Source organism: Psammomys obesus, unplaced genomic scaffold (assembly GCF_907164565.1).
Source record: "Psammomys obesus unplaced genomic scaffold, mPsaObe1.curated_primary_1811, whole genome shotgun sequence".
In the NCBI taxonomy this organism is placed as follows: Eukaryota; Metazoa; Chordata; class Mammalia; order Rodentia; family Muridae; genus Psammomys; species Psammomys obesus.
In genome coordinates this window covers 13,929,429-13,955,032 of record NW_026592890.1, presented here as the reverse complement: position 1 = coordinate 13,955,032, position 25,604 = coordinate 13,929,429, and the positions used below count along the sequence as shown (strand labels likewise).

The following is a 25,604-nucleotide window of genomic DNA, read 5'->3' as shown; positions in this document are numbered from 1 at the left end:
TTGTCTAAAAAAGAAGTGAAGCATGAGTTTTAAAATGTGTTTTGTTTTTGTTTTTGTTTTTAAATTTTAAGTTGAAATGTGGAAATTCTATCACAAGATTTGACTGGAAAACAACATAAGCAATATTCTCACTGGAAGAGCTCCACACACTAGATGTTTAAATGTGGTAAACATTCCACCAACACAATGGATTATTTAAGCTTATGACTGACACATACATTTTATTGACAAGTCAGAATGGAGATTCTGTGACAGAAAAAAACTTTCATAGAAATATACTTTCAATCTAAGAGATCAGAATCTTAATTCAAAGTTGCACAGCCAAGTAAACAAAGTAAACAGCCAAGAAACAGGACTTCTAAAGGAAGCAATGTTTGAAAGTAGCAAATGAAGAATGAAAAGGACAGGAAATGAATATTAGAGTGAAAGCCAGCTCCAAATCTAGGCAGCAAAGTCTGGGCTACAAGCTCTGCCTATGCACTATGCAGAAGTCCTTCAGGAGCAGAATGAAGCTGAACAAATACAACTGTTTCCACATGTGGGAGATAAATATACCTTTCTTATAAATACAAGAATTTCAAGGAGAAACCCCAGAGTCCCACACAGCACATCCGAGTCAGTGGTCTGGGTAACTGTCAGTGTAAAGGTGGAAACGAGCATTTCTAGAAGCTTACTGAAATCTTAAAGACAGCAGCACTGGAAGGGTACATTTTCCAGTGACCAGAAGTACGTGCATCTCCCCAGAGATCACCATGAGGGCTCCGGGCAGGCACAGCTGCTCTCATGTTCCCCGTGGAGATGATAATAACCTCACAGTTTAAAGAGGCTTGTACTTCAAAGTTTAACCCAGCATGTTTCTTTAAAAACCATATTTTACTTAATTATTTCATCTTTATGGGTGTTTTGCCTCTGTGTATTGTACATGACTCATTGGTGTGTCTGATGCCCACAGTGGCCAGAAGAGGTTTTAGATCCCCTGGAACTGTAGTTACAGAGAGTTATAAGCCATCATGTGGGTGCTGGGAATAACACCTTGGTTCTCTGGAAGAGCAGCCACTATTATTCCGAGCCATTTTTCTTCCAAGCAGAACCAACTCTCACACAAGAAAGCAAGAATTTAGTTGTTCTTTTTTTTTTTTTTTTCCTATCCAAACACTTTTGTAAGTCAAGAGAAAAAAATAGTTGAACACTTACTTCTGTTAGTGTTAGAACTTCTAATTAAAAAGGAATTTCTGACAGATTGTATAGCTATTAGATACCATGTGTGGTAGTTTGAATGAGAATGACCCCATAGGGTCAAAGAATGTTTGGTCTCCAGTTGGTGGAAAAGATTAGAAGGTGTGGTCTTGCTGGTGGAGGTGTGTCACTGGGGGTGGGCTTTGAAGTTTCAAAACCCCAAGCCATTCCCAATTAGATAGTCCTCCTTATCCTGCCTGCGGTCATGTGCCCCAACATGGTAGACATGGGCTCTACTACCCTCTGGAACCTGAAGTCCCAAATTAATGCTTTCTTCCACAAGTTGCTTTGGTCATGGTGCCTATGCCCAGTAATAGAAAAATAACTAAGATTTCAAAGAGAGCATTTATGATGGTAGCGATGAGTTCCCAGTCATGAGTCAGGAACAACTCTGAAACAAACTGATGGAAACTATTTACAATATATGTGGGAGAAACCTCTGAAAAGTATTTTTCCTTCCTTTAAAGTGTGGTCCCAGTTGCCATCTCCTTGATGATGAGACTGGGTGACATCACTTCTTGGGAGGAGGGCAGGGTCTGGGTGCTGCATCCTCTTTCCATACTCTTCTGGAAGAAGCAAACATGTCTTGAATTAGGTTGGTGGATCCTGTCGGGAAGCGGGCACATGGGACAAATTAACCACTTGGCCTTCAGCTATAAAGACAGAACATCTACTGAGTCCTTAGGATGCTGGTGAGGGCTTTACCTGTATGACACCTAGTATCTTCTCCACTGGTCATGCTCATACTGTCTGCTTCCTGTACCAAACAGAAATAAACACTAACATAAGAAGAAACATCTCCAAACACCAACTCAAAGAAGTGGCACAGTTCTATGTATGCAAAAAGACAGAATGCTGAGTTGTACTGGAAGACATAACATTTTTCAGTTGTGACCACCTGTCATTAAATTTTGCTCTATAATTATTCCATTAAAGTGGAAGCAATTAATTAGGAGGTAGTGCTAATAGTAGAAGGAACTGTCAAAATCGTTTCTCTTGGTGCCAGTTCTGGCCATCTGCAGGACATCTAGATGTTTATTACTGCTAATGACTTTGGAAATGGAAATTCATATGCAGATGGCTCTCAGAGGACTTCCTGCCAAGCACAGAAAGAGCTTTTCCAGGGCTGAGCACACAAGTGCCCCAACCCCACAGTGTAGCTGGCCACTTCCTGCCTCTGACAGACAGGGGGTGCTGGGAAGGAGCTTGGAGCAGAACTAGCCTTTAAGAAAATGGACAGTTCCCACATCTTAAAAACAGCTCTTTTTGGTTAGGTATGGTGGTATTCAGGACTAAGAGGCAGGTGGATCTCTGTGAGTTCTAGGCAGGATAATGCCACATAGTAAGATCCTATCTCAACAATAACACACTTTTCTGCAAGTCTTGCTCTTGGCTTTCTTTGGTACATGGAGCAATGGCTTTAACATGCCCTGCCTAATGGCCCCTAAAGAGTGAGGGTGATGGCTCAAACAGGTGTCCAGATTAATCGGACCTTCACCACCTCTGCTGTCGTCTCTGCTTCCACCCCTGTAGTTTCCTAGTGTGCAGGCCCCTCTCAGCCACCTTGAGAAGGGGCAAAGTGAGTAATCTCGTCTAAGTTTACAACCCTTAATGGAATTTAGCACATTTTCCCTCACCAGCTGGGCAGAGGTCAAAGCTCCCACGCTGCACCCATTTGTTTACAGTGTGACTTTGATGTTGGCTACCTGTGGGGCGGGTGCACTCCCACCCCATCTGCCAGGCCACAGTCCCCTCGGTGACCCTGAACATGTGGTGACTGCCCAAACTGAGCTGCCATTTTGAAAATAAAGCATTTTGAGTCTTTTCTAACATGAAGAATTTTGTCTATTTTTCTAATCTTGAATTAGTAATAACTTTCTACTTTACATGTTGAAGAAATAAAAAATATTAAAGGCAGGAAAAAACCCACTAGCAAAAATATGCTGACCCTAGTTGAGCGCAGTGGCAGGCGGATCGCTGTGAGTTTTTGAGGCCAGCCTGGTCTACAAAGCGAGTTGAGGACAACCAAGGCTATACAGGGAAACCCTGTGTCGGAAAAGCAAAACCAAACAATAAAAGACGTGCTGGCCCCACACAGAATCTCAGTAATTTCACTGAAAAAGGAGGTTGCCTGATCTTCAAAACAATAACAAAAAGCTCTAATTATGGACCAACTGTGCAAAGACCACATAACCGAAGAGTGTAACACAGCAGCAGTGGCCTGTGGATCTCTTCCCACGTGGACAAGGTGCCAATGAAGCGCTGTCCTTGCTCTCAAACTATCCCTGGCTGCTTCTAGACTTACCTCTAGCCATTAAACCTGACATCAGCTGAGCTAGGCCACTCAAACTGGCTTCTTTCTCAGGTCCCTACAACCTTTTCCAGCTCAACCTTTACAATCAAGACTGTGATTATGTTTCTTTTTTTTTTGGGGGGGGGAGGAGCTACAAAATTATTCATTTTTTTATTATTAGTTACATTTTTTTTATTTTATATATTAACCATAGGTTATTTACTTTGTATCCCAGCCGTAGCCCCCTCCCTCATTCCCTTCCAATCCCACCCGCCCTCCCTTATCTTCTCCCTGCCCCTTTCCAAGTCCACTAACAGGGGAGGTCCTCCTCCCCTTCCATCTGACCCTAGCTTATCAAGTCTCCTCAGGACTGGCTGCAATGTCCTCTTCTGTGTCCTAGCCAGGCTGCTCTTCCCTCGTGGGAGGGAAGGACCATGTATGGATATAACCTAGAACCCCTGTTCGGATATAGCCATGGTAGCTTAGTGTCCAAATGGGTTCTCTAATAAGGGGAACAGGGACTATTTCTGACGTGATTATGTTTCTATTATAACCCATAGCAGTAAAATAGAACTGTCCTTCAAAGTTCCAAGTCTCAAACCAGGCTCATTGTCTATGTAGAGTTTAAGCTTTAACTAATGCGTTCAGGATCGTGTTTCTGTTTCCAACTGACCAGAACAGGAGTACATGGGCTTCTCTGGTCCTAAAGTAAGTTGATACACATGCCACTTAAGACTCTCAATGTGTCAAGTTTAGTGTGGCCATGTAGGTGAAGGGTGGAAGCCAACTCCTGGAACTTTCCAGCCTGTTGGTAGCTGTAAATCAGTCAGTTGAGTAAAGAGACTTATGCTGCTTCCTATTCAATCGCCAGACCAGACTAACTGCCCAGGACCTGTGTGCCCCCAGGACTTGCACATCAGAGCTGGTGAGGACAGCCTCACACTGTTCTTTTCGGGGTCAGTAGAACTGCTTATTGCTTTTGATTATCTGGCCTTTTAAAAAATATGTATAAACAAGAGTCTTCAAGACATGTATTTCAGAAACGAAATATAAAAAAAAAATTAGTAGTTATGAGTGTGCATACCAGATTAACAACTAAAGTGCTGGAACATATGAGGAAAACATGACGCTATTCATTGAGCCCAACAAGAGAAGACCTTTATTTTTGTTGCCCTACGGAATTGAAGCACCATCCCACACTGAAGAACATACATGCACAGAGAACCAATGTAGAGCACATGATCAGGAAACATTTCTGTCCAGACCTCATTCACCATGTCTGTTTCTTTAAGCTAGGTTAGTGCAGAGTTCCCAAAAGGGATGTCAATGCTGGGCTATATATAGGACTGTGGCCCAGAATGCAGACAAAGGGCCAGGAAGTATCCACATGCAGGATGCTGGGGATGTAAGAGTCCACAGCTCAGGGAGGACCATATCCTGAAGATGCAAAAACCCCAGAAGGACAGTTTCTCTTTCCAGGCCAGGCGGCAGCTGGGACCATTGACGTGTGTAACAGAGCTGTAGACCAGCTGGGTTGAAAGACCAGGAAATGGATGACATACATACATAGAACCAGAAGAGCTGAGGCTGAAGCCCTGAGTTCTTCACTATGCTTCCAATTTCCCTTGGTAGTAGCTGCTTTTACAAACATAAACTGAAGACACCTCCAGCTAGGATAGGATTACCTGAGGAGCTGTCCTTGGGGATAACTGAAGACCAGCCTTCCAGCTCACCCACTGTATTTCCAGTCCTAGAATTCCGACTTCTGACCCATGGTTTCCTCCTCAGGTAGGCCCAGTAGGAGGTTGCCACCACTTTCTCACTAGCCTTCAGTCTTACTGTCCTAAAAGTTGTATCCACTCTACATGTGGCTAAAGCCATCTAGCCCCATATCACTGTCCACAAGGACAGTATTGCATAGGTAGGATGCATTCTGGTGCCATGAAGATAGCTGTCAGACATACAGATGCCATGATGTCTCTGGGCTATTGGGCTATTGAGTGAGGTGGGTTTTTGGGTAGACATCTCTCTAGCAGAGACCCAGGATTCACAAAGCATCTCTTCCACAAAGTCACTCCATTATTTTCATCCAAATGAGGACATGCTCACTTCTTTTAAAGAATGTGAAGAAATCAACACCTCCGTAACCAACAACAACCCAAAGAAGGATTGATTACCCCTAGCATATCTGCAACATGTCCCTGTAACCTCTGTCACCTCACTAAGGGTGAGAATAATTCAGTCTTGTGACAGTCTTCCTGTCTAGAATAGGGCTCTGTGGATACAGACAGCTCTTTTCATTAGATTTCCTTGCTTTATTTTTTTAAGCACAGAACCGGTGTGGGTTATGAGATGGTAGTCCCTGTTCTAAGAGCTGCAGGAATAGTGACTAAGGCCCAAGGCTACCCAGAGCAGACTGGCATGGGCCTGGCTCTATGGTCCCTTCCCACTTCCTTACTCACCTGGAGCAGTTATACTCAGTCACCAAGCATGAATCAAAGAATCACAGCACTGTAGAGCTGTAAGTACACAGGCTTATTGATGCCACTGCCTGACAGAGAACAAGGAGCCAGGACAGTCACCTGAGACAGTCATCAGACAGTCTGAGTGTGGAGATTTGACAACACTGGTGGTGCTCTAATGTAGCTAATGGGGGTGCTAGCCCCCCTAGAGAACTAGAACCTCTTATTATTCACAGGCGTACAGTTGAATTCTGTCCCAGCTTTGAGACTCTGGACATAGAAATGGCAAGCTAAGGAGGACAAAAAGAAGGCATCACCTTCCTCAGCAAACCAGGCAAGTAGGCCTGCTGCTGCTGGCAGGGAAAGACAGGGTGGGAAAACGGTGACTTCTGCAGAAGAACCATCAGTGGAGACCGGCTGCCTCAAAGAAGGGCTACCAGCTTTCCCTCAGCACAAGGGCAAAGGGCAAAGCCTCAAGAGCATTAGCATGACTTTCAGCCTGGTGCCTTTTGTCAGGGATTCAGGCTATGCAAACATTTCTAGGGTGGGATATGCACATGGCTGGGCCTAGGCCTGGATCCTACCTCACCCAAGTGGCTAAAGCCACAACCAGTGTCATAGCTTTACAAAGAAAACCTACAGGTTTTCATTATTTTTGGTAGCCTTTGGCCCTAAAAGATATCGACTTAGTCAAACCTCTGCCTTCCTCCTTGTCATTTTTCTGGATAAACTTTTGTCTGGGTCAGCTCAGAGTCATTGGCCAGCTGGTAGCATGGCAGGAAGCCCCAGGCACAGGCTGTCCTGCAGAGCTTCAGGGAAACTTCAGCTGGGCCACCACAGGCCCCAGAGGTCAGTCAGTGGCAGGCTGTGGTGGGGTAGTCTCTACTAAGCTCAGCTAGTTCAAGGAGAGCCCAAAGCTAACCCTGTGCACCGTCATTGCTCCTCCTTCTCCAGGGAGGAGTCTTTTAAGGGTGCCAACAAGGAGCTGAATTATTCTAAACTACAGAGCAGCTTCAACATGTTCAACAATCATGCTCAAGACGGTACGCCTGGGCTCTGTACACGTGTGCTGTCTACAGCCTGGGCTCTCTACGCACTTGCTGCCTACAGCCTGATGACAGACCTTCCTGGCCTCCCCACAAGACTGGCCTGTGCTGGCTGTGCCCAGGGACTGCTAAATGTGCCACTGGGTTGGTACTGAAGAGCAGCTCTGACTCCTGCAGTAGTCTGAGCAACACGTGACTCTTCACAGTTCACGAAAGTAAAACGCACATTTGAGTTCCTATAAAAGGACAAAACCATAAATCTTAGGTAATTTCAGTCTACCAATTTGAGCTGTGAAACCTGAGGGATTTGAATTCAAATACTGATGAGCGGATCTCCATACATTTAAATGCAAATAATTACGTATCAAAGTGAGTGTAGTGTGACCATCAATACATCTGTGACATATGAGAAGCTGAACTTCCGACATTTCAAAGATAAGCCATGACATGAAAGCTACGAGAACAGTCCTACTTGAGCCCTCTATTAGCAGCCTCCAGAAAAGCCTTTGAATAAATTATGAAAGTTTTCAAGAGATGAATGAACTGGTAGAAAATAAAGCAGTAAGGAACAGACATCGCCATCAGCAATACCATTATTATTTGTCTCTATTCCACTAACCAAAGAATTAGGAAAGCCAACACACTGGTTTGTTTTCTAACTGTAAATACACAACTTTTTTTGAAACACGAAAGGGTTTTCAGCACAAACATAGTGTAAAGGGATACAGCACCTACGAGCAGTTGGTGGCTGACACGGTAGCCTCTTACCTGGACCCTGATCTCTCCATGGCTGCCCTTGCCCAGAATGGCCATATGTGGAGCCTGTCCTGTGGGAGCTGGAGCCCTCTCTCCCCAGCCTCCCTGTGGGAACATGGTCAACACATCAGCACACTCTCACTCATTTTGTCTCACACTTCATAGTGTAGCAGGTGATACCAGGCCGATAAACCTTCAGTGTGCTGACAACAGCAGAGAGGGGCTGGAGGGCTACAGATACAGGCCCCAGAAGAGATGCAGCCAATCCGAACTGGAAACCAAATGGTAGCCTATGGCCAATACTAAGAAATATCTCACCATGTGCCTTTAAAATGGAGTCTTGTTGCTTACCCAGACTCTGCCCCCAGCAAGGAGGCCCACCTCCAGGTTCTTTAGTAACACAACCATACGGATGTTTTCCCCTTGAGCATATTCCTGGGACATGGTGAGCTCTTCCATGCTTCCTCAAATGTACGAACAAGTATTTTTTATACTCTGATGTCTCACACTTGTATCACTAATTTCAACTAACTCTGCACTACCTTGTACTTTTTAAGGTATCTTTATTTCATGTGCTCCACAGAAAGAGGATGAGTTCCTGCTACATGTGCCAACCACAGACTCTGGGGTATGTCTGGACAGTACAGCATTTGGCCAGGAACCCCCAAGTATGATAGATAAAACATATGATACACATATGATAGATACAAAAATGATAGATATAACCTTCAGAGACTAAACTCCTCTTCTGCTTGGAGCCACTGTGGACAAAAAGGTACAAGGACCCAAGCAACACACTCATACTTCTAGATTCACCCAGCAGTGAGGGAGAAGATCAAAGCACAATTATGTGATGGCTGAGAGGCGCTTTTCCCAGGACCACCTCCTGCCTGGGGCCCAGGACAATCTCTCGGCCATCTCCCAACCCCAGTGCCCTCCACTGCTGGGACAGCCACTATCCTAAGAGCACATTTCCGATAACACCACCTCAAAACTTTCAAAAGTTCCTCAGTTAGTAATGGATATGAACATCAGCTCTTTTAAATTTAGGATTAAGAATTCTATACCCAACTCCCACTGAACTTCCTTGCTTTACTGCCTGCTTCAATTCACCCAGATCTACAGCCACTCTTCCCCGGACCTTACTTACTTATCAAGGCTTCCTTATTGCGGCTACCAACAATCAGCTTAGAGGAATGCCTGCTACCAACACCCTCTCTTACTGCACCCTGTTACTACAGAGTCCTTGGGTTGTCTAGGACCCACTGGCTGTGTGGCATTTTGCCAGGAACCACCCCAAGTACAATACGTGTATGATATGACCTTCAGAGGCATGAACATACATGTCATGGACGATAGTGATGGAAGACTGGCCACTGTTTAGCATGATGAAAAGTGCTACGTGAAAGGATGAGAATCTTGAATTATGAGACAGGAAGGTACTTCAGAACTTTATTATTGTTCAATAGTTGTCATTTTGGGTGATAGAACCATAAATCTTTTATAGTTCCTCTAAAAATATTTTCTTTTTGAGATTATAATTTAATTGCAGCATTTCTCCTTTCCCTTCTTTTTCCTTTCTCCAATCCCTCCCACTTGCCCCTCCCTACTCTTCTTTAAATTCATGACCTCTATTTTCCCACTATTTGTTACATATTGAATTTTCGAATGTCCCTTTGTTATGAGAAAAACTAAACCTCAACTTTTAAAAAATTATTTATTTATTCACTTTACATCCTGATTGTAGCTCCCTCTCCTCATCTCAGCCCGCCCCTCACATACCTCTCCTACCGTTCTTCCCTCTTCTCCTGAAAGAAGGGGGAGATCGCCCATGGGTCCAACCCGCCCTGGCACGTTAAGTCGCTGCAGAACTAGGCACCTCCTCTCTCACTGAGGCCAGATAAGGCAGCCCAGTTAGGGGAAGGGGATCCAAAGGGAGGCATCAGTCAGTAAACCTCAACTTTTTTCAAGCAGACAAACACTATCCGTGTAGTCTTCAACTAAGGGATCTGTGAGAAATCCCCTAGGGATGCATTAGAGAAAGAATTCTTCATTCAATTAACAAATGAATCCTTTTTGAAATGTTTTTCCTTTGGGGACCAGAATTTAATCTACTGAGTACAGCCTCTTCATATTCATTTGTCATAACTGCACCATTCTTTTAGCAGTAAACGATAGGAAAGCAGGTAAGTCTTCCCTGGGCCCCAGCACATCAAGGGACAGGTAAGGGGAAGGACCCTGCCCACCTGTGTGGTGAGAGCTCCAATGTGTTCTGCCTACAATGCGGCGGTTCTCCTTTGAGCAGGCCTTGCAGACCACTGCCTTCAGGTTGTGGAACTTGGTGAGCCACGATCTCTGCAAACAGATCAGATGAAAATGCAAGCTCCGTCAAAGAGCTAGATAGAATAGAGCAGTGTGTGCGATGGCAGAGATGGGATACAGCCCTCCAGTGGTCTACAGCATCCACCAATGGAGGGGCATGCTCTGCACCAGGTGAAGGGCAGTTCTCTGTTAGCATCATGTCAAGAGGGATTCAGATGACTGTTCTCTCCTGAGTCCCCTATAAACAGCAGCAAATACCTATGATGCTTGCTTCTATCTCGTATAGCTTAAACAGTCATGGCTAAAAACCTACTCTTGTCACAATCTAGGAACACCAAGTGGAGATGCTGGAGACATCACACAGCAGCAGAGAGGGGTATGAACATTAGCACTGTTCTTGTAGCTTCTTGAATTACTAGTGAAATTTCCACCTAGATCATTCTTTTAAGTGGGCTTGGTGAGAGATGGGGTGCTCAAGAGGAACTATGTATTTTGAGGTACACAACAAGGATAACTGGCAACTGTGCTCGGGGCTGCATCTCCTTCAGTCAGTGCTAGCATACCGTCCGAATCTGAGAAAGGGCTTTCCTCTCGTTCTGCTCCTCTAAGTTCTAAACACTCACAAATCCTGCAACACCCTGGAACTTTGGTGAGAAATGGTGACAGCAACACATTGCCAAATGTTTTCCCTTTGGTGTGAAAACTTGGGAGTGTTTTATCTAACAGATCAGCATGTTCTCTCACAATCACACCGCCTTCTCATCCCTGTGGGTAAGAAAACATTCCAAATGAGCTTGGCGGGAAGCCTCATTTGGAAAGCTTCCAAGAATCATGAAGCAATTGTACTTAGAGCTGGGGCAGCAGTCACTGTCCCCAGGACGTGGGCAGCCTTTGTAATGGGAGAGTCTCCCCAACTAGTCTGCTGTCTGGGAAACCCCTCAGCAGACAGTGCAGGCCCTCTCAGCGCATTCTCCCGACAGAAGCTATTCGCTATATGGACCCCAACAGATGCTGATAAACCAAGCTAACCTCGTGTGTGGAGGGCAGTTACAGAGGCCTAAGCACAGTCCTAACAGCCGTGTGAGGTGATGGGATGACAATGGAGAGCATGCCTATTTTCCTAAAGCTTCCTGACTAGTGAGACAGGCAGACTTTCCAGGCACACTAAAGCGACTGACTTCAAAATTACTCATTGATCCAATACACAATAAGCAGAACTCACATTTTGTTCCAAAAGAACTTCCTCAGCATATCCTTTTTCAGACTGAAGGTACTTCTGATGGAAAAGCTTGCCATCAAATACATTCCAGGGCATAAGCTCGCTCGTTGTCCAGGGGAAGCCGCATGCGCTGTTGACTAGTACCAATGTGGTGAGGCCACGGACAAGAAGAGAACCCAACTGCACAGCTCTGGAGTTAATGTAATCCAGCTGTGGAGACAGACACACACAGAAAGCTCAAAGCAGAGAGCTCAAAGTAGAAGTTAAATGTGTGCGGCAAAATGGTCAGAGTCGAGAGTCTCAGCCTTTACAATGTGAAATCTCCACAAAAGATGCTTGCCAAGCACCGAACAAGACAATGGGCCTCTTGTGCACTTTTGAAAGAGACTTGACAAGCAAGCTACACCAGAAAAGCATGACAGGAGTGACCCCCGTCCCCAGCATACCTCTGTTCACCATCCACCCACTAGGGCAGCAGGTGCTCACCTGGACTCTCTCCTTAAACGGATCTGTAACACAGCCATCCCGGTTGTGGTGGTCAAATGGGACTAGCTCCCATGGACTCATAGATTTGAATGCTAGGTCCTCAGTTGGTGGAACTGTTTGGAAAGGATTAGGAGGTGTGGCCTTGTTGGAGCAGGAGTTTCACTGGAAGAGGTGTGTTATCAGGGGCCCACAGCATTCCCAGTTCTTTCTCTGAAACTGTAGCAGGCCCCATATTAAATGCTTTCTTTTTTAAGTTACTTTGGTCATGATATCTTGTCACAGCCATAGAGGAGTAACTAAGACCCTGCTCTAGGAAAATCTGGGCTACCATAAGACGTGGCCACTAGGTAGAACTTACAAGATAATTTATTGTTGGCTTTATTCCCCTACAAAAAGGTTCTTCAAAGGAAAAAGGAAAGGGAGAGAAGCTCCCTGTGTTTCTAAAAACCATACTTAATTTCATTTCAACTGAATATCATTGATGTAATCTCAAAAGGTACCTAAGTTTTTACAAATTAAGAATGTCTTGCCTTACCTCTGGAGAGATGGCTCAGTGGTTAGGTGGCTGCTCATCCAGAGGACCTGGGTTGGATTCCCAGCACTCACACTGTAACTTCAGCTACAAAGGAACCAATGCCCTCTTCTGGCCTCTGCAGGTAAAGTACAGAGGTGTACATCCGCACAGACATATATGGAGGCAAAACATTCTGGGTTTTTTTGTTTGTTTGTTTTGGTTTTGGGTTTTTTTTTTTTTGTTTGTTTGTTTGGTTGGTTTTTTGTTTTTGAGACAGGGTTCCTCTCAGTAGTCTTAGCTATCCTGTACTCGCTTTGTAGACCAGGCCACAGAGATCCACCTGATTCTGCCTCCTTGAGTGCTGAGATTAAAGGCATGTGGCACCATGCCTGGCCAAGACATTCACACACATAAAATAAATACGCCGTATTCCCTATGGATCTGTAATGCTGACCACACTGCAGGCATCAACACCACAAATGTCCAAGAAACCTTACTGAAAGGGGCACACAAGTGAGGCCATCACCCTCTGGATACTGTTTCGCTAACACTGACTATGCTACCTTAAACACCATTATATATCTAACAGAGTTAACAAAACTGAAAAAAGGTAGAAGAAAGTAATAGGTGTTTTAGCCCTTTTATGCAAAAGGCCTCTCTTAAATGAATCTGACAATTATTTAATACTGTATTATGTAGTTCCAGAACTATAGAGGCCGAGGCACACTGACTGTCACAAGTTCATGACTCCCCTGATCCACACAGTGACTTTCAGGCCAGTTGGGGATACAGTGTGAGAACTTGTCTCACTAAATAAAAGTTGCTTATTATGAACCTGGATCCTTGCAGACTCAACCTTTACTCTTAGGGGAAGGCTAAAGCTGCACAAACTCTTTACGGAGCTGTCTCTGAAGTGTTCATTCCTTAGAAAGAGCCACTTGGGAAGTCTATAGCCTCTGCAAGGGATCTTCACTAACATAAAGCTTCTATGCCTGGTCTGCAGTCTACCACGAGCAGAAGTGGACTTAACAATATACGTCCAAAGCCCACGGATACAGCCCTATTTTCCTTTCATGTTCTGTATGAGTAAAGTGAACTGACTCCTGAAAGTTCTCCTCTGACCTCCACATGCATGAGTTTTCTTTCACTTGTTTTATCATGACTGTATTTTTTTTTGGGGGGGGGAGGGGAAGTAGGGCTCTCTATGTACAGGCTTGGCTGTCCTGGAACTTGCTTGGTAGATCCTGCCTCTGCCTCCCCACCCCATCAGGAGCTAGAATTAAAGGTATGCACCCACACCCAGCAAGACAGCAAATTTGACCTACACATCATACTTATGTTTAATTTGTACCTAGGAAATTCAATTTAGGAAAACAATTATGAATGGCATTGCTTTCATAGTTCAGCTTCTGTGTGTTCACTGATAATATATAGAAATGTAATTGAATCTTATATATAGGTCTATCATCCTGTTTGGTTTTGGTTTTGCAATTCCCCCAAGACCTTCCTTTTAGAGGACTTCTGGATAAGATGTAGAAAAGAAGCCATGTTGGACTCAGTTGCTGATTGGGAATTAAAGGGAATATGAATATTTTATCACTCCATCTGCTGCTTTTCCAAGTCCTCAAATAGATTTGATCAACACCTCAACAAGCCTCTTCTACCATGGGGACCCATGGGATAGCATGAATGGATTTGCTGCTGCCAATCAACAGCCATCCCTTCCAAAGCAGCATTTCCCCAAAGCAAAGTGGGCTAAAAGATTCTGAACAGGAAATCTAAAAAACAGTAGTGGTAGGAATTTCACATAAGGGGTTCCTAGTGACTACCACCAGGAAAAACAAGCTAGACACAGATTCTCACAGGGCTTTGGGTACTGCACAGCCACTAACACCTCCCAGTTCTGTGGGAGGGCAGCAATTTCAGCTGAACCGAGCTTACTGCAGCTCTCCACAGCCCACAAAATAGTTCAGAAAACTCTATGCACACGGGAGCTGGAAGTGTGCAGTGGGGGAAAATGGGACTTTAAAAGTAAAAGGGAACACAACCTAATCCAGGACCAAGATAACAAAGCAGCAGGCCAGCCAAAGAGAAGAAATCAACATTGACGCCCGTGCCCACATTTCCTTTCACGTCCACCCAGCTCTCCTTCCCCGCTACAGCTATCGCTTACCTACATAGCACAGGAAGGCACTGTAACAGGCCAACACTGTCCCCTACTGTTCACATCACACACTCTTCTGTTCCCCTTTCTCTCTCTTTCCTTTCTTTCAAATCTTCCTTTCGCTTTCCCGATACCTCTCCCACTTAGTGTAGTTCCCAAAGCTCAGAGTGACTGACAACCACGAAGTACGTATCTTTATCTTTTTAGTCTACAATTAATTCAAACCCCCACATATCTATCCATCTTCCCCTTTGCCTTAATTATTAACAGTCCTTCGTATGCCCCCTCTTCTGCTTCCCATAGAACAACCTAATGCCTATTGCTAGTTTCACCATTATTGTTTACCTCTTCTTTTCTACTTTGCATTCATACTAGCATTGTTATTATTCATCATACTAGGCATCCATATACTTTCTAAACAAATCCCAATTCAACAAGTGTTTGCTCTGCAGTCACTTGAACTCCATTACTGGAGTAGCTTAATTACCAGAGCTGCAGACAAGACCCAACACACAGGGCAGAGGGCAGACAGAGCCTGGTGCCTAGAACCACAGTCTAACAGATGAAAACATCATAATTATATGATAACCTCATCTCTTCCAAACACTGCAAACATGACTACTTAAAGAAGAGAGGCAAGCTGAATTAAAAGAACACAACCAACAAATCTTTACCCTATAATCTAACTGCAGCTGGGCAAAACTCAGTGCAAAAACACAAGTAATATGAAAAACAAAGGCAGCTCATCGCCCCCAGAAATTATCAACTGCATACTAATGACTCATAACTAATGTTATTTTGATAAAATTCTGATGATTAAAGAGAATGATTATAAATATGGTAAACATGATAAGGAGGACTCTAATATTTTCTATGAGAACACAAGCAGGCTGCAGAATGGAATAAGGAAGCCAATCCATAACGTAAAAAGAGAATGAAAGTCCAGTGGAAAGTCTCGCCAACAGAATGAATCACATGGAAGCAGAATATCAAGGTATGAACTCTGCTCCTTGGTGTAGACCCAGGATCCCCCTAGATTTCTCCCAATGCCTCTTTCAATCTTCCTTATAGCCCATCCCTACTCTTTTATGATGCTCCCAGACCCATGGAACAGTCTTCTACCAGGAACCTCCAGTGGCCACACTAATCTTGGGGCCCAGCAGGCAACCTTTATTATCCTACCTGTCCCCTATTCCAGTCTGTCCTGCTGAAGTAGGAGCCCCTCCTCTCAGCCCACCTTCACTCCCTGAGGACTCTACCTCTTGGCACGGACCTAGGGTCCCTCTAGTTCTTTCCCACAGCCTGTTCAGCCTTTCCTTCTAGCCCATCTCCATCCTCTGTAACACCCTCTAACCTCTAGAAACGCTCTCTACAAGGAGTCCCGCAGCCACTACACCTGACTAGGATCCAAAGTGAGCAACAACCACCGAAGAATGGAATACCCACGCAGCAGCAAAGACTAGACAAGATGCTTACAGCAAGAAAAACTCCAAACATTATAACTCCAAATGCCTAGGTCTCAACAAAACACAAACATGAATAGCGAAGACAGTATGCCTCCTACAGAAGGCAGAAATCCTATTGTAATAGGCCCCGAGAAAAGCCATTTAGCTCAAGCACAGAACAAGAACTTCAAAATAGTGATTATAAATATAAAGTCCATAAAGAGAATATAAATAAATGCCTGAATAAAAACAGAAACAAGCAGCTGAACAAAATATATGAAAGTAGATTTTAACAAAGAAATAGAATCACTAAAGAAAATTCAACTTGAAATAAAACCAGAAATGAAAAAGTTAGGATGCCAAACAAAAACCTCATAGGTAAGCCTCACCATCACATATGAACTTAAAAGCCACTTAGAGGAAATGGATAGCTCAGTCAAGTAAAATTCTAAATCTAACAAAATTCAGACACAAACATCCAGGAAATCTGGACACTAGGAACAGACCAAACCTATGAATGACAGTTACAAAAGAAGGAGAAGAAACCCAAGTCAAAGGCACAGAAATACTTTTAACAAAACTCATAAAAGAAAATTTCCCCAATCTAAAGGAAAAGATGCCTATAAAGGTACAAGAAGCAAAGAAAACACCAAATAGATAGGACCAGAAAAGAAAGAAATTCCCCATGATAAAATAATCAAAAGATTATATGTACTGAACAAAGAAAAGACATCAAAACCTACAAGGTAAAAAGACCAAGTCATATATAAAGGCAAGCCCATTAGAAAAACATCTGACTGTTCAATGGAAGCTCTCGAAGCCAAAAGAGCCTGGATGGGCTGTCCTACAAACTCCGAGATACAACAGATACCAGCCGGGACTACTATATACAGCAAAACTATCAACACAATCGGCAGAGAAAGAAAAACATTCTATGATAAATCAAACTTAAGCAATTTCTATCTACTATCTAGGTTTATAGAAAGCACTAGAAGAAAAACTAGTCTCAAGAAGTTAACTACACAAAAGAGGACACAAGGAATAAATAATCCCAGAAGACTAACAGACTAGATTAGGAAACAGCCATCTTTCTGTTGTACCTATGAACTACACCTCACCATCAAGAATAGATACCACCTTAGGGTAAATTCCAAATGTATCTTTGTTAATATTTTCAGAGGGGCTGCATCAATTATTTGTCATGGATCATGTGTTCTGTTTAAAGTACCAGAAGCAGGTATGTCCTACGGGAGTATAAGTTGGAAGTCCACACTGAGTTACACCTGTGAAAAGAAGACCTGAACACCTGGTCTGCATTCTGAGGTGGTGCAGTTATAACCAGGCAAAGAGCTCAGTTCTCCTGCATATCCTTAGGGCCAAGTAGCAGCAGACATCTGTGTCACAGGAACAGGACTCTCCTTTGCACACTTCCAACGAGAGGTGATAGCTTTTCTAAACTGTAAGAAATTACCTTTATTTATAAAATTATTCTCAGTTATGTGTAGTCCTTGATTTCACGGGTAGTTGATTTATACATATGAATAATATATATAAATAAATTAATGTTCTTCAGTATCTACAAAGGATTTGTTCCAAGACACCAAAAATCCACAGAAGCAACAAGCCCCTCATACAAAATGACCCAGGAATCTGAGGGCAATCCAGCCACAATGTCTGTACCACACTGGTTACCAAGGTTGATTCAGCTGAGTGGCTGGTTAGGTGGCTGTTCCCTGGCTCCCTCACCATGCCACTGTCCTTCCTGAAGTGGCATTCAACCTTAGAGAACAACTTACTCAAACATGTCCCCTGCTAGAACCTCCCAACAAAATGATTCAGGATTTGCGCATGCCCTGCATACATGCTGCTAGACACTTCATGCCCTGTGTACACCCTCCTTTATATTCCGTGCCCTGCATACATGTTCCTATATACTTCAGGTCACCTCTAGATTAGTTAAACCCAGTGTAATATAAATATTATCTAAATAGTTGTTATGCTATGATATTTGGGGAACAGTGAAAAGAAAAAAACATCTGTACATGTCCAGACAGATGCAGTTAAAAAATTATTTTCAATCTATGGTTAGTTGGGGAACCTATGGCTAAAGAGAAAATGTTAGTATAAAAACATGTACATAGATATTTATACATATAGCGCAATCCTAGATTTAAAAAACAGTGTATAGATACATATATAGTTTTAAAGCAATTCTGAACTACTGTATGCTCAACATAAGCAGCTTTGAACAGCAGACCTAAAGTCTGCTGAACATGGCCTCTGAGGCTCCACGTCCTCACAGAAAACAGGACAACAGAACTACAAAGTGAATGCAGAACAGGCCACGATGGGTGAGGATACAGGAAGGGCAGCCTGGCTTCACCCTGATGTGCACACAGTAACATGACGGGTGAGTATGGACCAGGGAAGCCACTCTGACATCAAAGAGGCTGACAAAAGCTTCTCTTCAAACTGTGAGATGACCAGGCCAGGACCTGGAACAACCTGAGCTCCCGAGAAGTAGGGTATAACAGCTGTCAGCGTCCAAAATGACAGCCATCTCGGAGTTGCTGACCAAGGACGACATTCCTTTTATTTGTGCAGACACGGTCACTAAACACGCCTGCTATGCACTTGCTATGAGGTACCAACTACAGCAGGAAAACGGCTGCAAACAGTGCTGACGCTGTGAGCACAGCATGGTTGCCTCCAGTGCTGTGCTGACTATACCTGTAAATTCATAAGCTGAGAGGCTGATTTTCCTTGGAGGCACAAGGCCTGAGCGATAAATGCATGCAGGTCTTCCAGGGAAAGAGTGTCCACCTGAAAAGCACAGAAAAGGGCCAGCGTGAGCCTACTGAAAACAATCAACACTTTTTATAAGTGTATCTCAGTTACCAAATATAGGTATGTTTACCACACACACACACACACACACACACACACACACACACACACACACACAGAGGTGCACACACAGGAAAACATACATGTGTACGTACATACACATGAACAGTGATTAAACAAGTGACATGACATGGGGAGATGGAGAGACCACAGCCTCTACTCTCATCATCCATAACCCTAGGCCACAAAGCTCTCAGCAGTGTAACGGGCAACCTGGTCTGCGTGAAATGTACAAGACAGGTGACTCAGAGACTGAGGTGGCGTGCCCAGGGCTAAAGGAGCATCCAACTTCAACGATCCTGGAGGTAACCTTTGTCCTTGGACCCCAACAAAGTAAACCAGGGCCCTCCCACTCTGTGGAATCAAAAAGCAAAAAAGTATGGGAGAAGGCCAAATGGAGACAGAGAGGGGCTAGCTCGGCCTTTAAAGTAAGTTACTGATGAGGAGACTTAAAGACACAGTGCCTGTGTCCACTCAGCCTCACAGATCCCGAGGCTGACATGGCCTGTGCTTAGCTACTACAATGGTAAATCTTCAGTGCCAACTCTACTGGACTTTGGGTCACCATGGAAACACACACTTCTGGGTGTGTGTACGAGGGTGCCTCTAGAAAGGCTTCATGTGGAGAGAGACCCATGGTGACTGTGGGCGGCACCACCCCATGGGCAGAGGTCCTGGACTGACACAAGAATGAGCTGAGCATCAGCTTCACGTTTCTTTGCTTCCTGATTGTGAAAGGAATGTGACAAGCTGTCTGATACATCCCTGCTTCCCTATCTTCCCACCATGAACTGTACCTCCCAAAATAAAGCCTTTCTCACTTAGGAGGTTGCTTCTGCCAGGAATTCGAACATAGCAATGAGAAAGGCAGCTGAAACGACTACCTAGTTAGCTTTCAAGTACTGGGATGAAACAGCACGAAGCAGTTTGGGTGGGGTGGGGAGTACATCACTTAAATTTCCAAATCACAGCACATCATCAAAGGAAGTCAAAGCACCTGGCAGTAGGAAGTAGCAGAAGCCATGGAAGGTAATGCTCACAAGCTTGCTTCCTGTGGCTTGCTCTGCCTGTTTTCAGATAGCACCCAAGACCGACAACCCAGGGATGGCATCAGCAATAGTGAGCTAGATCCTCCCATGTCATTTATCAATCAAGAAAATGCACCCCAGGCTTGCCCACAGGCCAACCTGGTGGGGACATTTTCTCAGTTGAGGTTCCCTCTTCTCAAATGACTCCGGCTTGTGTCAAACTGGCGTACAAGTGGCTAGAAGTGACCAGCATCCCGACCACACTGGTAATAGAGTAGAATCAACATGTTAACCACTTATGAAGCAATTCTACTCTTATGCAAGAGCTCTTTCTGACAGGAAGGTGTGCACAGTGGCAGCAAAAACCAAGCAGAAAGAAACAGAACAATAACAAATCCATTCATAAAATTTAACCAAAAGCACCTGAAAAATAAAATGCTTGCATATCTCCTTCAGATAAAATGGCCCTCACAAACAGAAAGAACCCTGGCTTTATGCCACCCTAACCCTGAAACACCCCTGGAAAAACACTGTGCAAACCTTGACCCAGGCACAAAGCTATCACTAAAGTGTTCAAGGGAAGACACAGGCCACTAAGATTGGAAACGCTGACCTGTCTCTACCCTGTTCCGTGTTTAATCCAAAGGAGGCATCGTCGTTATAAAAATAAAAACAAAATCCTGCAAACATAGGGTTTGTGACAAGGCCGAGCACATGTATGGATTAAAAACCCATAAACCACCATCCCTACTTAGACTGAGGCTCGCTAGTATGTAATTTTGCCCACAATTAGTTATGTGTGCAGGCTGGTCTTAAACCACCAGCCTAGGGGAACCGCCCACCTCCCCTGTGTCTTTTCTCACAGGGAACTAGGCATGATTGATAATTCCATGGGATTTAGAATTCACTGTGGGTGTGTCTGTTGGGACGTTTCTAGACTGGGTTAGCTGAAATGGGAAGAGCCACCCCAAGTGTGCGTGGAACCATCTTGTGGTCGAAGGTCCCAGGCTGAATCAAAGAGGGAAAGTAAGCTGAGCACCAGCGATTACCATTCGGCCACATGAATAGCTTTAGCTGCCGTGAGCGCCTGCCACCATATCCTCCCTGTCCTGAAAGGCTAGCCCCTCAAACTGTGTGCCGAAATAACTCTTCTTTCTTTGAGTTGCTTTGGCTGGGAGTTTTATTGTAGCAATAATCAAAGTAACTGGTACAAATGCATTTCCAAGATTTCCCCAAATCAGACTTAAGTCTTGTGAAGTAGGCTGGACCAAATAAGACTAGTTTCAATTCAGTTTTCATGTAATGGATGTTAAGCAATTTTATTCCATGCTGCACACCAAAAGGGCTAATTTAGGAGCTGGCTCGGTGTCTAAGAGCACTTGTTGCTCTTGCAGAGGACCAGGATTCAGTTCCCAGCACCCACATGGTGGCTCACCACCACCCGTATCTCTGGTTCCAGGGAACACAATGCCTTCTTCTGGCCGCCATCGGTACCAGGCACACATGCATACGTGGAATGGTGGAACAAAACACTCATATACATACAATGAAATAAATAATTTTAAAAAGCCAATTTAAGCTCATTATATAAAACTACGATACTTTATCACTTATCCTCTTAGGATTACCACAGTGTTCTGAGAGAAAAGTCAGCCCTGCAAACAAGTATACATGACCACTGAGTTGTCGACACACTAGTTTCTTGTGTGGAAAGTCCTGACTTAATGTCTCCATGAGCACGTTAGAAGATTGTGTTCTGTGGAAAGAGGCTGTGGGAACTGGCCCATGGAAACAGTTACTGCACGCCAGGAAGATAAGGCCAGAAACGCAGGACTATTCATGCTCACAGAATCACAGAACTGTTAGCTCCGCTTTACCTGGACAAAGAGGTAGATGAGGAGGCAGCACAGCGCTCGCAATGGGCTTTCCACTGCCTGAAGCTCTTCTCTGGAGGAGGAGAGGTTGAAGCAGGCTAGCAATGTGTCCAGGCGCTGGGCCTGGGCTTCTGGCTCTTGGCTCAGCCACAAAACCTCCAAACTAGGTGTTCCCCCTTAAAACAAAACAAAACAAAACAAAACAAAACAAAACAGAAATTCATATAGCATGATCGTAATACACTTTTGAAAGGTCAGTGAAGAACAGTCACCTCTTTCCTACCTGATTTACTTGGGGACTCGAGGCTTAACAGAACCAGAGGGCCAATGTGAGCACAGCTTCTAGTTTCAAGGAAAACAAAGCTAGTGGGCCAGCACATAGCCCAGTGAAGACCAGTCCTGAAAACTAGGTTTTTAGGGAACATGGGACTTTCACTTATGTTCATGGTGCACACCTACAGTTAGGAGTGTTTTCAGAAAAGACACAAAGATCTAGTAACAGGATGACATCCTCTGAGGAAATGCCATTCACCCATCCTTTCAGTTGGCTCTAACTCCTCTAAATCGGTGGGTTTCTTTTTTTTTTTTTTTTTAAGATTTATTTATTTGTTTTGTATACAATGTTCTGCCTGCACGTGTGCCTGTAGAAGAGGGCACCAAATCTTATTATGTGGTTGCTGGCACTCAGGACCTTTGGAAGAGCAGCCAATGCTCTTAACCTCTGAACCATCTCTCCAGTCCAGTGGTTTTCTATATTATGCAGGTATATAGAAAGTTAAAAAAAAAAAAAGGTTTCCTTCCTGTTAACTTGGCAAGGACAAGCTGCCATGAATGCGGATGACAAAAAGTGGCAACTCTACACAAATATGAAGGTGCTGCTCTAAGAACTCTGATGGCAGCACCTCTCTTGGCAGCTGTGGCTCTCTGCTGGGCACTGACTGAAAGCCAGTGCCAAAAGTCCAGAGCAACTACGGTGGAATGTCTCACATGAAAACAAAGCAGCTAACCAAATGGCATCACGAGCCAGTGACTTAAAGGCAATTCTTCTTCTTCCTTTGTCTTAAACACTGTCATTTACTCCTCCCCTAGTGAATTTTGCATCACCAGAAGCAAAACAATGCAGTAAGCCACTTGTAGTCCTGAAAACGGTAAAGTGTTTCATTTACCAAATACATTTTTTTGTTATTAACTTTGGGAAAGCATTTTCTCTGAGAGGAGGAAAATGCTGTGTGTGATTGTCGTCCAAGACACTGGCACTTAACAGACCACACACCAAGGTCACACAAGGGGTGTGGAGAATCTGTCAAAAACTGCTCCCCAGTGAGTATGATGGCGTGCTGCCTGCGAGCCTGTGACCTAAGAACTGTTTTCTGTTTAAATGGTTGAAAGGAATAAAAAGAAAACTGCTATTTCCTAGTACAAGCAAATACAAAGCCCAGCATCAATCGAGTGTTCATCAAGTGTAACCGGAAGGTTGCTGTGCTCACATGTGCACATATTATCTGTGATTATTCCAGTCTGATGACACAGGTTACAAGTAACGGAAAGCCACAGGGCCCACAAAGCCTAACACATTTACTATGAGACATTAAAAACAAAAGGCTTGCCAACCTCTGATAGAAGGGAAATAATGAATTTCTGCCATCATAGTCATTTTAAATATTAAAGTACTATAAATAAAAAAAATAAGCAAACTCCCCACACTTTTCTACCCAGACATTACAGTATTTTAAAATACAGGAGTAGATAGTATGAAGACTGTTATCTCTCCCTGCAGAACACCGAAGTAAAGACTGAAGAGCTCACCTAGCTGTTCAAGACAGTGAAGACCATTTTTCCATGAAAATGATACTTCTGGGTAGTTTAATATTAAAAAAAAGATTTGTGAAATATATCCAGAATCATAGGCTTTGGAGGTGAGGAAAGAATCAGTCATTCCTTGAGTAAGTGAGTGATGATACTCACTCATGGTCTTCATTTGTTCAGGGACTCAACTCTAAGAGACAGCTTTAGATATCAAGGTAAGATTTTAAGCATCTAATGAAAAATTGTGTGTCCTAGGAGGGAGGGGGTACTCAGTGGCAGAGTGCTGACACGGCATCTAGAGGACCTCCGTTTGATCTTCAGCATTAACAAAGAAAATGAAAACAAACCAACTGTTATTTTTTTTTCATTTCTTGTCACAGAAGTTTCTAATCGCCCCTATGTAGTAATGTCTATAATCGCTGGTACCCTGTCAGTTTATATGGAGCATATCCATAAAAATGACGGCCAACTGCTGCAGCCTCGGAAGAGCTTGCAGTAAAAGGTTATGCATTAGTGTAGTGCTGCACAGCTTTAATCTGAGCATGCAGGAAGTATCAAAGGCAGGTGGAGCTCTGTGAGTTCAAGATCAGCCTGGTCTGCACAGAGTCCCAAGATGGCCAGAGATACACAGAGAGAGCCTGCCTCAAAAAGAAAAAAAAAATATATTATGCAAGCAAACTGAAATTTAAGAATGCAAATATTAAAGGCTGGTGTTTGGCATGCAGAAGTCCCTGGGTTAAATCCCAGCTGTGTAAAAGAAATGTAAAGATTTTACCACAAAATTACTGCAGGTCAAATGGAAAACCAATCGTACTGAGGAAGGGGCTCTGAGCAGATTTCAAGAAGAAAGGCAGGCACCTGGGCACTGTTGCCACTGCAGGCAGAGCAATGCGCATGTGCTAAGATCAACTCCTTTCTCCCCTTCTAACCAAACAGCAAGCGCAGCAGAGCGGAGAGCCGCTGACATGGATGTGAGATTTCACCTGGTGCTCCCTTTCCTTACACACAAAAGCCTAGTATCACACTAGCTACCAGACAGAGCATCTAAAGAGAAGAGTTATTTCAGCTCGCAGTCTCAGAGGATTTCAGCACGTCACAGTGGTGATGACGGCAGGTGACGAGGCAACAGGTGCTCAGACTGCCACCCACAAGTTGCAGACATTGGCCATAACCCGAAGCAGGCGAGGCTCACTTTTAGTGACCCATTGTCCCAGCCATATTCTACCCCCCGAAAGCACCACCACCCGAGGACCAACTGATAAAAATATGAGCCTGTCGGGAATTCTGGATGTAAGGAGTAACAAATACAAAAATGTCTAATTTGTGGAGAATGTTCAGAGCTATTATAGACTACAATCAATCCATGTGACATATGCTTCTGAGCAACCACACGTGGCACAATGGTGGGTACCGAAGGCCCAACTGGGAGCAAGACAGACCCAGGGAGCTCACACATGGCCAAGAGGAGCAACAGGACACTAACACAGCCACGACAAGAGTTCCATGAGGAAGATGGACATGAGCTAAGACTAAAGAAAGAGGACTCAGCCTGGGTGAAGAGACACTCGGGGATGGGAAATGTCTCAGGCCTTTAGGATGGAGCCATGGAAACAAAATGGAGGTGAGCACAAAGGGAAGCTGTGATCACGCCTGTGAATGAGGACTATGGCTGTAACGGGAACTGACCAAAAACATCAGAAAGGAAACACGGGCTGAGGGTGGGGCAGACACAGCGATCCTAAAGCGAAGCTGAGGTGCCGTTCCCTGCACTCAAGAGGAGGCATCCATTCAAATTGTGGCTCTGCAGTGGGGCCTCACAGGAACCAGGACCGAGCCAGAACTGGAGGCAGCAGTGCCTGTGAAGAGACAGGCTGCTTTTTTGGCTCCTGGTCTTCAAAGGCTGTGGACACACTGGTGACATACCAGCAATGAATGAAAACGAGCTTGTAGTTGACAGGCTCCATCCTCTCCTCCCAGACCTGTCTTTCTGTAAGAGTGGCAACTGGTAACTCAGAAGTACAGTCCTGGGCCCATCCTACTGTACCC

The 25,604-nt window shown here is 44.2% G+C and overlaps 1 protein-coding gene across 7 annotated transcripts in view; it reads right to left on the bottom strand.

Annotated features, from left to right (window-relative positions):
- Positions 1–201: 201 nt before the first annotated feature.
- Positions 202–25,604, bottom strand: part of Fam120b (family with sequence similarity 120B) — a 43,623-nt gene continuing 18,220 nt past the window's right edge. For 2 of the 7 annotated variants that reach the window (XM_055616134.1, XM_055616133.1), the window contains exons 5-11: positions 21,756–21,928; positions 18,674–18,766; positions 11,338–11,544; positions 10,040–10,148; positions 7,806–7,898; positions 1,942–1,993; positions 1,767–1,842 (exon numbers count right to left, since the gene is read on the bottom strand). In XM_055616134.1, the coding sequence (XP_055472109.1) occupies positions 1,953–1,993; positions 7,806–7,898; positions 10,040–10,148; positions 11,338–11,544; positions 18,674–18,766; positions 21,756–21,928 (716 nt within the window). In that variant the 3' untranslated portion in view covers positions 1,767–1,842; positions 1,942–1,952. Of the gene's footprint in view, positions 1,843–1,941; positions 1,994–7,805; positions 7,899–10,039; positions 10,149–11,337; positions 11,545–18,673; positions 18,767–21,755; positions 21,929–25,604 lie in introns of all 7 variants that reach the window. The other 5 variants (XM_055616135.1, XM_055616137.1, XM_055616136.1 and 2 more) reach the window with 5 other exon arrangements.